Source organism: Leptopilina boulardi, unplaced genomic scaffold (assembly GCF_019393585.1).
Source record: "Leptopilina boulardi isolate dan_hultmark-lab unplaced genomic scaffold, ZJU_Lbou_2.1 LbouV2_169, whole genome shotgun sequence".
In the NCBI taxonomy this organism is placed as follows: Eukaryota; Metazoa; Arthropoda; class Insecta; order Hymenoptera; family Figitidae; genus Leptopilina; species Leptopilina boulardi.
The window spans coordinates 1,525,811-1,544,796 of NW_026137717.1; the positions used below are offsets into that span (position 1 = coordinate 1,525,811).

The window sequence follows — 18,986 nt, forward strand, 5'->3', positions numbered from 1 at the left end:
ACTCGTTCAAGTAAAATATTTCTTCAAGCCATTCTCGTAAAAATTTCTCACTCGTGACATTCTATCCGCAAATCCTCTTGTACTAGTTGCGACGTCTTTTATCTTCATTTAACTCACGAGAATATGACACCGAATGTTGGAAAAAAAAACTTTCTCGATGAATTAATTTTTTTTTTTTTGACAAATGTGCTCTATTTAAAAAAAAAAATTTTTTCCACTCCCAATTATAGAATTTTGGAATTTTTTTAACCATTCAGTAATTGTTGTATAACAGTTTAGTAAATTTTACATAACTGTTTAGTAATTGTTACTATTCAGTTTAGTAATTGTTACAGAACCATTCAGTAATTTATTTTTAAAAAAATAGTTTAGTAATTTTTACAATACAGTTCAGTAATTATTGTATAATAGTATAGTAATTGTTGCAAAACAGTTTAGTAATTATTACATAAAAATTTAGTAATTATTACATAACAGTTTAGTAATTTTAACAAAACAGTTCAGTAATTGTTTTATAGTACTTTAGTAATTGATACTATTTAATTTAGTAATTCCTACAGAACCATTCAGTAATTTATACAAAATAAATTCAGTAATTTTTATATAACAGTTTAATAATTGTTACACGGAAAAAAAGTAACTTTTACTACTTTAAAAGTAAAATTGGACCTGTCCGAAGTTTCTGCGCATCTCTGGCAACTTTTACTCCAAAAATAGTAAAATTTACTTCAGAAATAGTAAAAATTACTACGGAAACAGTAAAATTTACTACAGAAATAGTCAATTTTACTATTTTTCGAGTAAAAGTTGCCAGAGATGCGCAGAAACTTCGGACAGGTCCAATTTTACTTTTAAAGTAGTAAAAGTTACTTTATTCGTTTTTCCATTTTTTCTCTGTGTACAAAACAGTATGGTAATTTTTACAAAACAGTACAGTATGTGTTAGATAATAGTATAGTAATGGTTAACTATTCAGTTTAGTAATTGTTAAATAACATTTATGTAATAGTCATATAACCGTTACGTTATTGTTATATAACAGTTTTGTTATTGTTATATAACAGTGTTGTTATATAACACCTAACTTTACGTTACGTTACGTAACAATTTAGTATTTGTTACAAAACAGTTACGCAACTGTTATTACAAAAGTGTTACAAATAACGTTTTCTGAATGTAACGTCACAGTTACGTAACAATTGACAGAATATCGTTTTAAAATAATTTTGAAAAAAGTTCTTTCATAACGTTTTCAATATAAAAATTACATTAAAATATTACTTTTGTGTTATAAAAAAAGTAACATGATGAAAAAAAAAATTCTTTTTTTTTCTTTTTTTATTACTAAAAACTGCATTGAGTGTGTTATTAATCAACAGGTATATTCTGATGAGTTGATGGAAAAAAATGTGGAATTGTCCATCTGTTAGTGAAGGCGTGATAACAATTTCGTTTTTTTTTCATTTTTTTCTCTCTGTCTTCCACTCTCTCTCTCTCTCTCTCTCTCTCTCTCTCTCTCTCTCTCTCTCTCTCTCTCTCTCTCTTTTTCATACATATATATCCATTTACATTTACCATTGCACCACGAAGTGCATTACAAATCAACACATCCGTTTCGGTTGCCATGAGGCATCACAATTTGCTGGCTATTCATTCCTCGAAAATCCAAAGTGAGGTAGTTTGGTTACGTGTTGGAAATCTGCGTTTGCGAGACTGTTTCCGTTACGCCAGGACCAACCGGAAGTCATGCGAGCTTGACGTACATTGTCCCGACCATGCGTTTAATTATTATTATTATTATTATTATTATTGTTATTATTATTAGTATTGTTATTGTTACAAAATGAAAATCAAGCAAAAAAATTGTTTTTTTACAGAAAAAAAAAAATTTTTTGAAAAATTACAAAAAAAAAATTTATTAGGTTTGTTATAATTACATTTTTGTTGCATAATAGTTATTAGTAATTATTAAAAAAACATTCGGTCATTGTTATTGAATAGTTTATTAAATTTTTGGATAATAATTCAGTTATTATTACAAAACTGTTTATAGTGATAGTTATAATTCAGTTTAGTAATTCAGTAATTTTATATAACAGTATAATAATTGTTACTATTTTTTTGTTACTACCTATTAATTAATGATATTACTATTTTTTTTAAGTAAAAAATACTTTTTTCAAATCATACTAACTGGAAAATTAGTGGAAAATGATTTTTTTTTTTTGGATAGAATATTTTCCTGGAAAAGGAAAAAAATTTTAAAAAGTCAATAATGTCTTTCGCATTTATTTCATTGATTACTATTTTTTTAAAAAGTAAAAAATGCTTTTCTCAAATCATACTAACTGAAAACTAACCAGAAAATTAGTGGAAAATGATTTTTTTTTTTTTTTTTTTTTTTTTTTTGAAAAGAATGTTTTCCTGGAAAAGGAAAAAAATCCTTTCTCTTTTGTTTCAGAAACTAACTAAGTATAATTTATTATGCATTTATTTCATTGGCTACTACTTTTTTTTTTTAAAGTAAATTGTTACTATTGCATTAAATTTTGATTGACAGTGAATTTTTTTTTTTAAATATAAAAGAATTAAAAGAGTGAGAACAATAATCCAATGGATAATATTGGTTTAGTTAACATTATTGTCCGAATACACATTAAACATTTATTAGCATAAATCCAGGCTGTTACAATACCACGCTTCACATAATAACTCACACATGTGTCACATGCATATAAAGCAGTTGAACTGTCGTTTTGGTAACGATTTAGCATTATTCACTAATATATATATATATATCGCCTTCATTATCAAATGTATCTTTTTTTTTGGATATCAACAAAAATTTTTTTTTTTGGCAATTTTTATATGTGGAAAAATATCTTCTAAATCTAAAACATAATTTTATGTAGATATATATTTTCGAAAATGACATTTTGAAAACATTGAAATATTGAGAAAGAAGAGATATGCTTTCCAGCAATGGAAAAAAAAAATATATATATATATATATACTGTGTCGAAGAGTGAAATTGTATAGTGAGAGTCGAATATTGAGAGAATTATTCATTCGTTGACATTTTTTCTTTTTTTTTTTTTGCTACTTTTCCATATTTTCAAGATAAATATTTTAACATTTGTGAAACCTGACGAGAAAAATTCAAGGATATGTAAATCTTCTTTTTTCTTTTTCTCAGTCAAAAAAAAAAAAAAAAAAAAACTGTACAATTCTCTTGAAAATAGAGGAATATATTCGATTTACTCTCAATTTGAGAGGAAAATTATTACTAAAATTATTCTTATATACTCTTAAAATGTAAAATATTTCTAATCCAAGAAAATTATATCACAGTCTAAAAAAAAAATAATTCTCAATTTAAGATAAATTTGCCCAAAAATTGGATTATCATTTATTTTCTTTCTGTAAAAATAGTTATCAGTGTTTTGAAAATACAGAATTTTTTTTTATTTCCCTCTTAATTGAAAGAATAATTTTTTTTTTTTTGTAATATTTTATTTGATGAGAAAAAAATTTTTTTTGCTGTAAGATTTTATTTGAAAGAAAAAATGTTTTTTTTGCTGGTGAATTTTTGCTTCTCATGTAAATAATTTTTTTGCCACACACACACATATATATATATATATATGTATGTATTTGCGAGAGCACAAAATTGATATTCGAATTTATACGTAAAAGCTTTGGAGGGGATCAAGATTGCATGGAGAACGCTTGAATCCTTCGCTCAACAGTTCGTACGAGCATTATCGTGTATTACACTATAAGAAGTCTGTTGAATCCTACTCAACTGTCTCGTCAGAATCGTAGGATTTTCTACTCGACAAGTGGAAAGCACACGGAAGATATACATACGTAAATGCTACTTTCTCTCTCTCTCTTTCAAAACACACATATATATATATATATATATATATATATATATATATGAAATTCTACACTTTCAAAAGTTGAAGCGATTGAGCCAATTCGAAACAAACTCTTAAAAGTACCAAAAGTATTACGTTTATATGTATATATAACAGGAAATACTCTGAATTTTCTTTTAAATCTCTTTGTATTATCCTTTCAGTGAATTTTTTTTCGTTTTTATTTAAAAAAAAAAGTTTTTTTTCTGCTAATATTGAGAATACGAGGAAAAAAATTAACTATTAACAATGTTATTGTTTTCTTTTCTGTTATTGATTCAAAAAGTAAATATAAAAACGAGAAAAATTTCTATTAGAATAATAATAATATAATAATAATAATAATAATAATAATAATAATAATGAAAATAATAATAAATAATAATAATAATCCAATTGGTAAAACTATTATATTTCAGATATATTCCAGTACAGAACACTATGAGATAGAAAAGAATGCACAACTATGTCTGTTTTTTTCTAGCAGACGCTGCAAACGTTAAGGCCAAGGCACAATAGTTTCGAGATAAGTGTAACCTCCAAAATGTGACAACTTTTATTAAGACATTATCCTATTGTAGTTTCCCTTCTATGTAGATGAAAAATTATAAGGTAAGTCAATAATAAATAGTAATATAATAATTATTGAATTTATTTTTAAATTAGTAAAGGGAAAAATCGAAAAAAATATCCCCATCTGCACCAAAAAGGGGAAGGTATTAATATTTTTTTTTTTTTTAATTTCAGATGATCCTGCCTCGACTTATTATTTCTACAAAAAACTTCGAAGGATTATTTTTCCATTTTAAAAAAGGTAATTAAATGGCACCACTGATAATACCAAAAAAATCGGATCAGTGACCAAATTTTTTTCGAAAACCTCAAAAGACAATTTTTTCCATTTTGAAAAAACTTTTTTGTTTAATGGCACCACTGATCACTAAAAAAAAAAATGAATCAATGACCAAAATTGTTCTTAGAAAACCTCAAAAGACAAATTTTTTCAAAAACTAAAAATCCCTTTGTTATGTTAACGACAGTTTTAAAAATTAGTTATTTCATTCTAAATATTTTTTTTAAAAAAATTCATCCTCCTCAAAACAAGAGTAGAAAAAAACACCTAACTTTTAAATTTGTGTTATTTATTTTACATTAGAACGTAGATATGAATTATAATTTATTTCTTAATTTATATATTCTTAAATTCCAATTAATTTCTTTGTATTAATATATTTCTTACCTTACAAAATTTTTCCATTCTAATATAGGTAGGCATTGATGAATTACAAATATATTTGTAAAATATATTAAAATTGAATTTTTTATATGTAGCATTTTCATATAACCTTTTGTTTCTTTTTAACCCACTTTTTAGGACACCAATTTGGGTATTTAATAAATTTTTGTTTTTTTAGATTATTTACTAAATTTTTGTCTAGTGTTCGAAAAAAAGTGAGAATGTCCTTCTTTTCAGTCTCAATAGCAGACAATATAAAATTCTATGCAATAAATATAAAAATATGGATAAAAATAGTGACATAAAAATATTATTTCACTTTTAGTACGTCTCTCTTGTCTGGAGGTGTATATATATATATATATTTAATGGAATAGAATCTAACGAGCTCTTGAGATAGGCGAGTTGTTCACCAGGCTGTGCACATCCGTAGACGAGGTCATCATGCATATTCAGTGTGGTCCTACATGACCATTGAAAGGGGTCTAACAGAGAGTGTTGCTTAGAGAAAATTACGATTAAGCGAAGCATGCTTACGCCGAGCTTCATTAAAAATAAGTTCTAAAGTTACGAATACAAAGTACGTAGATATACGTATTCGAAAAGAAAAATTTACATTCGTTACTATGTTTAGTTTTTTTTTTCATTTTTTTTCTTACTTTTTTTTTCAAGTCGTCCATTTTTATATTTATCATTTTATTGCCTCGAGACATTGTTTCGTCTTTTTTACCCCCACACCCCTCTTTCTCTCTTTTTTTCTCATTCTCTCTTTCTTTTTCACACACATGACAACTTTTTATACAGGTTTGTGTGTGTGTGTGAACTTCTTTCGACAAAATGTATATATACAAAACTTTTGACAAAAGTTTACGTTAAGTTCGTTTTGCAAAAGAGACGAAGGTAAATTCAAGGAAAAGTGATTACGTGACAATTGCAAAACCAAGTATATATATATATATATATATATATATGGGACGTTCCACGTCAAACGGAACAGAGCTCTAGCCAAAAATTGGCTTGATAAAAAAAATCGTTTAAGGGCTGAAAAAACTTGTACACTCTTGTACTTTCGAAAGCAGATGGGCGATTTCAGAAATTCAATATGGCAGCGCCTCTAGATGTGATATAAGTCATCAATGTCACGATTCGACAAATACAAACATGAATAAAATTTCCAAAATTAATTAAATTGAATCAAAAAATACACTTTTAAGCATTTTTGGGGTCGCTGAATACGAATCTGAAGTAAGATTTAAAAAATTCAAAATGGCGGATCCAAAATGGTGGTCGATTTTTGTTAAAACTAAATATTTTTTCTCAAAACTGTTTACTCGGGGGTTTTTGGGGTCGCTGAATATGAATCTGCAGTCAGATTTTAAAAATTCAAAATGGCGGATCCAAAATGGTGGTCGATTTTTGTTAAAACTAAATATTTTTTCTCAAAACTGGTTACTCGGGGGTTTTTGGGGTCGCTGAATACGAATCTGAAGTCTGATTTTAAAAATTCAAAATAGCGGATCCAAAATGGTGGTCGATTTTCGTTAAAATTCAATTTTTTCTTCGAAACTTGTTATTTGGGTGTTTTCGGTGTGGATGAATTAATTATAAAATTAGATTTTTTTGATTAAATATGTTATTCGGGTGTTTTAAAGGTCGCTTATTTTTAAAACAAAGGAGCACTTGTATATTTTTTAGCCAAGTGTCTTTGAAACCTTTTATGAACGATAGCATTGTAACTAACAGTGTATATTTTTTAGAGCTTTATGATTTTACCTATGTAAAAGAAAGATTTAAATATCAAAAGTCCTTACAAACACTTTACTACTCATTAATTTTACATATTATTTTTTTATTTTTCATATGCGCTTAGTTTTTTATTATTATTATTTTATTTACAACATATTCGCATTCAGCGATCCCAAAAACCCCCGAGTAACCAGTTTTGAGAAAAAATATTTAGTTTTAACAAAAATCGACCACCATTTTGGATCCGCCATTTTGAATTTTTAAAATCTGACTGCAGATTCATATTCAGCGACCCCAAAAACCCCCGAGTAACCAGTTTTTTAAAAAAATTGAGTTATAACAAAAATCGACCACCATTTTGGATCCGCCATTTTGAATTTTTAAAATCTGACTTCAGATTCGTATTCAGCGACCACAAAAATGCTTAAAAGTGTATTTTTTGATTCAATTTAATTAATTTTGGAAATTTTATTCATGTTTGTATTTGTCGAATCGTGACATTGATGGCTTATATCACATCTAGAGGCGCCGCCATATTGAATTTCTGAAATCGCCCATCTGCTTTCGAAAGTACAAGAGTGTACAAGTTTTTTCAGCCCCTAAACGATTTTTTTTATCAAGCCAATTTTTGGCTAGAGCTCTGTTCCGTTTGACGTGGAACGTCCCATATATATATATATAGTGAAAACTTCGATAGTTTAGTATAAACGCTAAGTTTGTTACTTTAACTACGTGAGAAAGTGCTGACTCAATTTTCTCTCAATTAAGAATAAAAACTAACAAAAGATTTTCAAAAAAAAAGTGAATTCGTTTTTCAAACTATTCTATTTTCAATTTTTACCATTGAAACTAATTTTCATTAATGTTAAAATTTTTTAAATTAAAATTTTTTTTAAATTTTTGATTTGACTTCAAGTCAAATTATATTACCCTTTCATTATTTAAATAGTAATTATTAATTATTATTCAATGATAATAATAAATTAATTATTAAAAATAATAAATTAATTTATTAATTTATACTAATAATAATAATAAATAATTTCACAAATAATGAGGGGAAATATTATTCATATCAGTAGAAGAAAAATTGTAAAAAGATACCAAAAAAGCGCTATTTAATTTTAAAACAAAATTATATGAAGTGACATTTTTAATCTCTTTAAATCGTAATATTTCTACGTCAGTTTGCTTTAATATACGAATTCTTAATAATAAAATATTCACTGTTTTTTTGTTAAAAAAAAAAAAAAAAATATTTAAAAATACATTAGAAAAAATTCGCTGAATGTGTAAAATTGCTTCTTTTAAAATACGTTAATTAGACTAATTTCTTTTTTTTTTTTTTTGCTTCTTTAATTTTTTAGACTGACAAGATTAAAGTGACAGTCTCTAGCAGAGGATGAAAATCTACTTTCACAGATTAAGAGATATTTAAAATCTGTAAATTGAAGAAAAGGTAATAATTTACGTAAATTCAAGAACGTGCTTTCTAATATAATTTGAGGTTATGATTATTTTTTTTCTACAATAATGTCTTTTTAATTTTTTAACTGCATTTGTAATTTGATTTATACAGCTTTTTTTTAAAGTCTTAAATTTTTTAATAATATTAAACACAGTTTCATAAGAGAAAATTTATTGCCAAAGAAAGATATATTTAGAAATTAATTTAAAAGTATAATTGTAATTTATTACGATTAATTGTAATTTTTTTTCAGACTGCGAGAGAGGAAAAAAGTTTTCAGCTTTTGGAAAAAAAATATTTCGCAGCTGCGCAACAGGAGAGAAAAGGTATTATTTAAATATCAGTAGAAGAAAACATTAATGAAATTAAGTGATTTATTAATAGAATTATTTTTTTAATTTCAGATTATCGCTGTCTCGACTTATCATTTCCGCAGGAGACTTCGAAGGACAATTTTACTATTTTGAAAAATGTTAATTTAATGGTATCAGTGATCACATAAAAAAAAATTGGATCAGTGACCAAATTTTTTTTGAGAACCTCAAAAGACAATTTTACAAAAAATGCGTTTAACCTAAAAACGTATCGGTGACCAGGGAGTTTTCAGAAAACCTTAAACTCAAATCACATTTGAACCTGGAACCAAGGATTATTAGAAAACCTCAAAAGACAATTTTACTATTTTTAAAAATAGTACTTCAATGGCGCCATTGATTTTACCAAAAAAAAATCGGATCAGTGACCAAATATTTTTTGAAAAAAAGACATTTTTAAATTTAAAAAAATAATAGTTTAATGGCACCACTGATTAAACTTAAAAAAAAATTCGAATCAGTGACCAAATTATTTTTGAAAACCTTAAAAGACAATTTTTTTAAAAAGTAAATTTTATAAAAAGAGCTTTTTAGTTAACGCCAGGTTTAAAAATTAATTATTTCATTCTAAATATTTGAAATTTTAACCTCTCGCTCAAAACTAGGGCAAAAACCTAAAATTCTTAAAAACCCTTTTAAATATTCACAATTTTTCCAAAAAATTTCCTTTTTCTTAACCTCTATAATGACGCGTTCGTAAAAAAACATGAAAAATATCTCGAGGAAATTGATTTTACTATCTCGTTAAAGATTGAGTTATTCAAACAAGACGCATATATATATATATATATTTTTTTTTTGGTGTTCAACATTTGAAAATGAAATGAATCCTCGCGCCGGTTGACCTCAATATTCCAGGACTTGATATCCGTTCAGGAAATCGAAATCTAGGTTAAGGAGCCGTCAAGACGAATTTACGACGATAATATCGGTGAAAAATTGCATTTTATTGGAAAAAAGTACTGGGTTGAAAGGGGTGTTAGGTGGGTGGGACCAATATTGTCCCTATTATTACGGTTTATTGATCGACAAGCTGTGTGTGAATTCTTCTGTATTAGGACGAATCAGGTTCGAATTTTAACGTCGTCACGTAAAATCCCCGGGAGCATATTCCACACTTTTATTAACGGGGGGTAAAAAAAAGAAAAAAAAAAAGAAAACGACGCTGAGAGAAAGAAAATGACGCTCATCTCATTGTGTGTCATTTTTTTTCTAACAGAAAGAAAATGTCAAACTAAATTTGCATTTTTTTTTCGCTTCACCTTTTCAATTCTCATCAACTCGTCGATAATATCCTGTTCGTTTGATTGAAAATTTGACTTTCAATCAATTTTCGACAAAATTTTTTTTTTTCACTTCATCTTTTAAATTTTTTTGTTTTATCTAAGCGGAAGTTCAAGGTATATAGGGTTTAATGTAGAATCAAAAAAGCATTTTTTTTCGATTTTTTACAATTAAATTTAATCTTATTTTTAAGCTAGGGTTTTAAAATTTTTAGTTCGAAAAATTAAAATTTCATTAACTAGAAAAATAAAGTATTTAAACCGTTTTTTTTTTAAAGTTAAAATGAAGATTATTTTTTTAAGGTTTAGTTTTTTTTTTGGCTTACCAAAAACTTTTTTGAGGTTAGAAATACATGTATGTGAGTGACTTATCTTGAAACGTAAATTGCTATCGCGAATAAATGCTTTTCAAAGTTGCATGACTTTTGAACATGATTTTACTCGACGCTGTCGTTGCCTATTGAACGAACGAAAACGTTTATTGCTTTTCGCCACAGACGATAGAGAGAGAGTCGATGCCAATAAAAATTCTTCTATGGAACCCCCCCCCCCTCCCCCTCTGTGTGAACAAATGGCTAATATATATATATATATATATATATATATATATATATATATATATAAAATTCACAAAGAGACCTCACGCATCGTGAAGGCCACCAATCTACACTTCGAAAAAAGTAACTCAATTTCAAAGCCGCCATCTTAATTGCTAAAAAACTGTGAAATTCTGTCTTTCTCTCTCTTTCTCTCAGTGACATTTTGATGAAAATTGTGGTCAAAAAGGCGAAAATGGCACAAAAGAAAATAATGGCACTAGGGTAAATGAGAATTCCAAAAATGGCACCTTTAACAATAATGATACTGTTTTAATTTTGAAATGGCAAAAATGGCATTATTAATTATCAAAATGTCAAAAATGGCACTAAGATACTACAAATAGCTAAAGTGATAAAGAAAAGAATGTTTATTGCAAAATGGCACGACTGGTCAGTCAGTTTGCCAAAAATGGCACAAATGGCACCAAAAAAACAATGAATTCGACAAAATAATATAAAAATGCAATTTTTAAAAATAGCACAAAAAAACTATAAATTCAGCAAAATTGTATAAGAACGTAATTTGTAAAAATTGACACAAATTGCAACTGGTGTTACAAAAATGGCACAAATGGCACTAAAAAACTGAAATTGCCAAAATTTTACAAGGATTCTAATTGTAAAAATGGCACAAAACTAGCCTAAGGAAAATGGCACAAATGTCACTAAAAACTGAGAATTGTCAGAATGGTAGAGATAAGAATGCTTATTGTGAAAATGGCACTAAGGGAGAATAGTAAAAAAAAATGTCACTAAGAAACTGAATTGCCAGAATCGTGATTGTAAAAATGACACTAATGGCAAAAAGTATGGCAAAAATGTCACTAAGAAACTATGAATTGTCAAAATGGTGATTGTGAAAATGGCACTAATGGCAAACAGTATGACAAAAAATGGCACAAAATGACACTATAAAAATTTTCTTTTAATTCCATTAAAAGTTTTAGAAAATAAAATTCCATTTAAAAAACGATATATTTACGTTTAAATATTATCCTATTGTTCAGTAAAGTACATAATTAATGAAAGAATTCCATAACTAGAAATAATTTAAAACATTTGAATTCTTGAATTGTGAAAAAGAATTTTTAAACTTTACACAAGAGTTCTTTGATAAGCCATAGTAGATTCTTTGCTTTGAAGAAAAATAATCTCCGAGCACAATAAACTTATCCATTTTTTTTTCTTTCTTCCTTTTTATTCTAATGCCCTCTTTTTCTCACTCTCTTATTCTCTCAGTAAAAAAGCAACGATATTTCCTCTTTTTTTCCGTGAGAGGTAAAAAGATTTATTCCCTGTAAATAACCAAATTGATTATAGAAATAAATTCTCACATTATGTATTGAAAAAAAAAAAAATTTATTTCAAAATTTATTTCGAAAAAATTTATTAAATTAAATAAGAACAAAAAATTAAAAAATTAAAAATTTACAATAACATTTTTTACTATGTTAAAATTTTTTGATATAAAAAGTTAATATTTTCAAACAAAAAAAAAATAAAAAAAAAATTAAAATTTTCCCAAATAAAGTTTTGGAATGTAATTTAAAATTTAAATTAGAAAATTTGAAATTAAAATTAAAATATTAAAACATTTGTCTAAAAACTGAAAATATATTTTCATTTGCAAAAAAAAAAAAAAACGAAAAAAAAATTCATCATTTTTCCCTTCAAGCGACGACAATATTTTATAAATATATAGTTACGAAAAAAATCTGAACTTAATTAGATTCGCTAAACGTAATTGAGTAATAACCGTTCAGAGTTTAAAAATAAAGTCATTAACGACTACATTTTCCTATTTTTTTTTTTTATAAAATCGATAAATCTGATGTCGACACATATCAAGATCTTAATAAAAATTACATTTAAAAAAAAAAATTTATAACGACAGCCACATAATAAAGTGACATTTATTTACTATATATATTTCACTCTATATCAAACTTCAATTTACAGTGAAAAAAAAAATAATTTTTTTTTTACTTTTTTTCAGCTACGTTATTTATTTTTCTTTTTTTCACGTGAAACTCAATTAAACGTAACTTTAATTAATATTTTATTACATCATGAAAAGGTTTGCATAATAAATTTTCAAAAATAATTCTCAACATTTTTGGAGTGAGTAAACAAATTTATAACATATATATATATATATACATATAGTTTATGTTATAAATTGTAACGAGATGAACGAGAGATTTTATTGTAGAAAAAAAGGTTATAAAAAAACACTGTTGCAAGCAATAAAGTTACACGTTCTGCTAAAATTTAGGGCATAAAATATTATTGAATTTTTTTATTACTCGACAAATGTCATCAAGCAGCTATGGTCATATTTTTTTCTTCTTTTTTTTTAATACTGTAACCAATGGACTTTTCAGTGACTTTAAAACCACGTCAGTGTAATAAAAAAAAAATACTTGCTATTCGTAGTTTCTTTTTATATTTTTCAAGAGAAAGAGATAAATTTCTTTTTTTTTAATTTAATAATTTCAATTTAATTCAAAAATCAAAGACAAATAATTACTTCTATTTAAAAAAAAAAACTATTTTAATCTCTAGAGTTAAAAACAAACACTTTTGTCCCTAGGATTAAAATTAGTACTTTTCTCCGTAGGGTTAAAAATCGAATTTTAAAAACGCCTACTTTAGCTCCTCCCACTTTATAATCACGCCCTCATTATAACCACGCCTTTTTTGCACCGCCCACTTTATGCACACACCTACTTTAGCCCCTCCCACATTATAATTACGCCAACTTTAGCCCCGCCCACTTTATGTTAAAACCTTCATTTTAACAACGCCTACTTTAGCTCATACTACTTTATAACCACGCCTACTTTAATCCCGCCCACTTTATGGACATACCTACTTTAGCTCCTCCCACATTATAATTACGCCTACTTTAGCCCAGTCTTCATTGTAACCACGCCTACTGTAGCCCCTTCCACTTTATGGACACGTCCACTTTATCTTCTTTGACATCATAACCACGCCTACTTTAGCCTCGCCCACTTTATGTCAACACCTTATTTTATTCCGCCCACCTTGTAACAACGCCTACTTTTGACTCACCCCACTTTATAACCACGCCTACTTTATGATCACGCCTACTTTAGCTCCTCCACTTTATAATAACGCCCTATTTTTAATAGCACTCTTCTTACTGGGGTTAAAATAAGTATTAATTTTAACTCTAGGGTTAAATACAGCACTTTTCTCCCAAGAATTAAAAATGACATTTTTTCCCTAGGGTTAAAATTAGCACTTTTCTACCTAGGGTTAAAAAGAGTATTTTTCTCCCTTAAGCCATAAAAATTTATTTTTTTTATTACAGGTCATAATTTTTCTCTTGAGTTTAAAGAAGATATTTTCAATCTAGGGTTAAAAACAAACATTTTTCCCCCTAGAGTGAAAATTTTTATTTTAGTTGAAAAAAACATAACCAAATAAAAAATTTAATTTAAAAGAAAAATTCTTTTCAATAGATAGAAAAAAAATTAATTTTCACTCTAATCTTGTGATATATGTTATAGGAAGTTAATTTCCTTATTTGATATGAAATCATATAATTGCATCCTGTGATTTCAAATAAATGAAAGAAAGAAAAATATTAAAATGCAAAATTGAAAATCATAAAACACAGTTTTTGTGTCTTTTTTCACGAGTCAAGAAATGAATGAAACATGAAAATAAAACCGAAGAATATCTTTTGGACGCTCTTTTCCTTGGCGTGCATCATCATTGAAGCTGATGTTATACATTTTAACACAAGCTCAAAGGTATTTACGAAAGAAAAAAAAATGTCAAAAAATAAAATAAAATGAAAAATAAAATTTTGTAATTTTAATAAAATATTATTTTATTTTTAAATAATAAAAATAATTAAATATTAAAAATAATTTTTTAAAATAATTTTTTTTTTCCTTTTTTTTTGTTATAGAATTTGCACGATGAACAACGAGAAATATCAAAATTATACTATAATAATAAAACACTTTTAATTAGTGGTTCACAATTAAAATTCTCCGATATACCAACAAAAGAGGAAAGAATTAAAAATTCATTGCCAATAAAAGGTGAAATTATAAAATTTTTTGCCAAAGAACAAATAATTATTGATCGTGACATAAATGAAATTGGTGATGAAATAAATATTGTAATTATTGCGCCAATATGTCAAGTGGATGGTTTTAGGATAATAAATTTAGACGGCACATCCGGTAAAGTTCACGCGGTGACACAAGCAAAAAATGGCACCAATTATAATTTAAATGGCGAAAATGGTAAATCAGGTATTCAAGGTGGACGTGGTGGAAGTTTTTATGGAATTTGTCAAATATTCATTAATGTCGAGAATCTTATTATTAATGCCAATGGTGGTAATGGAAGTCCCGGTCAAAATGGTGGTGATGGCGTAAATTTGGTGGAAAATGGCACTGGAATGAAGGAGAATTGTCAAAATGGCACTTTTGGCGAAAATGATAATGTTTTAAAGGGAAAATGTTATAATGACACTGACGATGGTGGTAATTGTAAAAATGGCACAATTGAAATTGAAAATGGCAAAAATGTCAAAAATGACAATAAGGAAACTATAAAATGCCAAAATACCGCAGAAAACAATGCTAATTGTAAAAATGTCACTAATGGTAAATCTGACAAAAATGGCACAAATGGAACTATTTCAGTTGTGTATTGTAAAAATGCCACTGACGGATATTTGAATAAAACAAACGGAGTGGTGAAATTCCAAAATGGCACAATGGAAATAAAAAATGGCACAAATGGCAAAAATGGCACTAAGGAAACTTTAAACAACGAAAACGAAAGAGAAAACGTTGATTGTAAAAATGGCACCATCTACAACTCGTGTTTCGAAAATGGCAAAAATGGCACCGTAGGTGGAAAGGGGGGTGACGGTGGTCCCGGAGGTGCAGGAGGAAAAGGAGGTGAAATTATTGTAATTATTTTGGAAAATTCGAAAAATATACCAAAAATTTCCGTTTTGAATGGATCAATTGGCGCTGCAGGTGATGGTGGAAAAGGTGGGAAAGGGAATTGTACTTCTAAAATAGCTGCCGATGGTGATAACGGAAATTCGGGTAAGAGTTTATTAGATTTCAAATTCCTGTCCAATAAAAGTGATGAATTCAATTTTCTTCAAATTGTAAATGATTTTAAATTTTACTCACAATGGCATTTAATTAATTTTAATGCAAATAATAATTTTGAAAAATTTTATCACCTCTTCGTGAAGGAGATGAAAAATTACACTAATATTTTTGGATTTATCGATGAATTTTTGTATTTGGAAAAATTATATTTTCTTCACGACAATAAATCGATTTTAATTGATTTTTATCAATCTCTTCAACAACGTTTGAGTAATTTCTCAAAAATGGAATATCGCGATATTTTGGAGAAATTGGAAAATAATTTAACAACAAGAATTTTAAATAGAAAATTGATTACAAATAAAACAATGAATAATTTAATTGAACTTAAGGAGATGATAAAAATAAGAAATAAAATTTGTGAAAGAGTTAATCAAACTAAAGAAATTATTACCATAAAAAATTTTCTCAATTATAATTTTGTGAAAATAAAAAATTTCATTTCACTTCAAATTAATGAGAAATTGACAAATTTTATTGATAATGTCGATGAAAAAATTATTAATTTAATTCAAAATTGTGAAAAAAATAATAAAGAATTGGAAAAAAAATTACAAGAAAGATTTTCATTAGAAACATTATATTTAACAACAATTGCAGTTGAATTTACAATTCCAATGATTTTTGTTCTATTCGTGATAAATTTGTATAATAATTCAATTGATCAAAAAATTCCATTAAATGTTGAGGAATATTATGATGAAATTTATAAACGTTATGAAAATTATATTTCCCAACGTGTTGTTATTATTAGAAATCATATAAATTTTGTTGAGGAGAAAAAAAAATTTATAAATAACACAAAGGAAAATAAAAACGATGAACAATTCAAGACACTCACAATTGAATTGGAAAATTTTCTTAAAAATCTCACGTCATCGTATTGGATAAAGAAAGAGCCATTTAAATGGGAAATTGAAATTCTCATGGAAGAAGAGAGGAAATTGAATTATTATTATACTTTATCTGAAAATGACACCAGCAGCAGCAATCAATTAAATATTATTGAATATTTAAAATTAGATTCAAAATGTGGACAAATTTTTGGTGAATCGTATAAAAAATTTTTAAATAAAGGATTAATTAATGAAATTCAAAAAATTGTTAATAATTCAAATTTCAATTATTTAGAAGAAATACGAAATAAAATGTTACATGAAATATTACCCGATTTAAATGATTTGAGAATTAATTTTGGAATGACTGATGACAATATTAAAATACCATTGAATAGTAAAAAAGTTAAAATGATGATTTCCCTTGATGGTTTATTAAATGGAATTTATTTTGAAATTGGTTCAATTGTTTATCGTGATTGGCATAATGGTAGTTATGATTTTTTTGGAAATAATTTACGTAAAACGATTGAGGATATACGTGGTATGATATCACAATTATTTAAACTTAGGAGAATTTCAAAGGATAGGGGAAATTTTACCAGTGATTTGATGTTAAATTATAAATTGTCATTATTGGATTTGCAACAACATAATAATTTCATCAGGGATTATTATTTGGATGTTTTATCGAAATTCAAGGGATATGATTTTTATGAAGAGGAAATTGTTAGGTTGCAAAATAATTCGATAGTTAATAGCGAGGAGAGGGAATGGATTGAAATTTTGAAGATGAATCAATTTTTTGATTCGGAAATTGATAGAATTGATCGGATCACTGATCGAATGGTAGAGGTGCTGGAGGAAGAAAAGAAGGGGAATTTAAGTGGAAATTAGGAGGAGAAAATTTCTTTATAGTGTAATTATGAAAAATTTCCTTCGTTTTTTTTTTTTTTTGTAATTTCCCATTCCTTTTCATTTATCTCCTCTTGCTTCCTTTAGTGTTTCCTAATTGAAAATTCTCCTTCTCCTTATCCTTAGGGAAAGGAAATTCCTTCTCCTCCTTCTCCTTCTCCTTAGGGAGAGGAAATTCCTTCTCCCTCTCCTTCTCCTTAGGGAGAGGAAAATTCTTCTCCCTCTCCTTCTTCTAAGGGAGAGAAAATTCCTTCTCCTTCTCCTTAGGGAGAGGAAATTCCTTCTTCCTCTCCTTCTCCCAAGGGAGAAAAAAATTCCTTCTTCTTCTCCTTAGGGAGAGGAAATTCCTTCACATTGGGGAGAGGGAATTCCTTCTTCTTCTTTTTTTTAAATTTGGAGAATTAAACGAATAGCCGACAAAACGAGTCAGAATGAGAGGGTTGTTTTTTTCGGCCAAGGCAGGAGGAATGGGATAAAAAAAAGAGGAGAAGGAGGAGTAGGAATTGGGACGTGAAGACTCGATTGGAAAATAGAAATAGAGTAAAGTGCCGGCGGGTTAGAATAAAAGAAAGGATAGAGGAGGTGTTGGGAAGCAGTTACTTCCGTGAGGCAACAGAATGCAAAACGAATTTCCGATACTTTCACATTTATTGGTGTCGATTTCGCTTCATAAAAGTAGATACTTGGAGCTCTTTTTAAACTGACTTTTTCGAAAAGAAAAAAAAACAAAAAGCTCTTTTCAAAATTGATTGTGAATATTATTACTTTTAAATAAAGAATTTTTTCTCTTATCATTTGATATCTTCTTATTATCTCTCAATATCTATTATTATGTGGATTTAATTTTCAATTTATTTTGAACAATAAAAATATTTTTTTCCTTATCTCTTCTAATTCCTTTCAATCTCCTCTTCCTTTATTTTTTCCTTTTCCTTACAATTTTTCCCCCTCTTTTCTTTAATTCCTGTTCCACATAATTTTTAATTTTTCCCTCAAATTTCTCGTTCCTCTTAAAAAATCGATTAATAACATTTTCTACAAAAAAATAGAGAGAAGAAGGATTTTTTCTAAATTTTTTTTTTCATCTTCCTCCTTTATCCATTTTTTAATCTCTATAAATTGCTTCAACTTGTTGCCATACTTTTCCTCAGAATACCACTATGACCATTCTCTTATTAATATTTGTTTTGTAATTTTTCAATCTCCATATATATAGAAAAATACTTTGGAATTATTATATTTTTGCGTCGACTGTAACTGCATGCGCGAACTGAAATTAAAATCCAATGGTTGCAAGAGAAAATTGGGACTGTGGTTACACACCGGCGAATCGAGGAAAAACCAATATGAAACGGTGTGCGGTGACCCTTATATATATTCCCCGTGGAAAATTGAGACGCAGATTTTTTTTTTTCATTTATTTT

The 18,986-nt window shown here is 27.2% G+C and overlaps 1 protein-coding gene across 1 annotated transcript; it reads left to right on the forward strand.

Moving 5' to 3' along the window:
* Positions 1–14,261: 14,261 nt before the first annotated feature.
* Positions 14,262–18,356, forward strand: LOC127277466 (uncharacterized). Its single transcript, XM_051298621.1, has 2 exons — positions 14,262–14,416; positions 14,578–18,356. The coding sequence occupies exons 1-2, from the start codon at positions 14,321–14,323 to the stop codon at positions 17,542–17,544; spliced, it is 3,063 nt and encodes a 1,020-aa protein (XP_051154578.1). The 5' UTR covers positions 14,262–14,320; the 3' UTR covers positions 17,545–18,356.
* The last annotated feature ends 630 nt before the right edge of the window (positions 18,357–18,986 follow it).

Coding starts and splice junctions, on each gene's coding strand:
- LOC127277466 (XM_051298621.1), top strand. CDS start 14,321: ATGAAAATAAAACCGAAGAATATCTTTTGGACGCTCTTTTCCTTGGCG. Junction 14,417..14,577: donor ATTTTAACACAAGCTCAAAG/GTATTTACGAAA, acceptor TTTTTGTTATAG/AATTTGCACGATGAACAACG.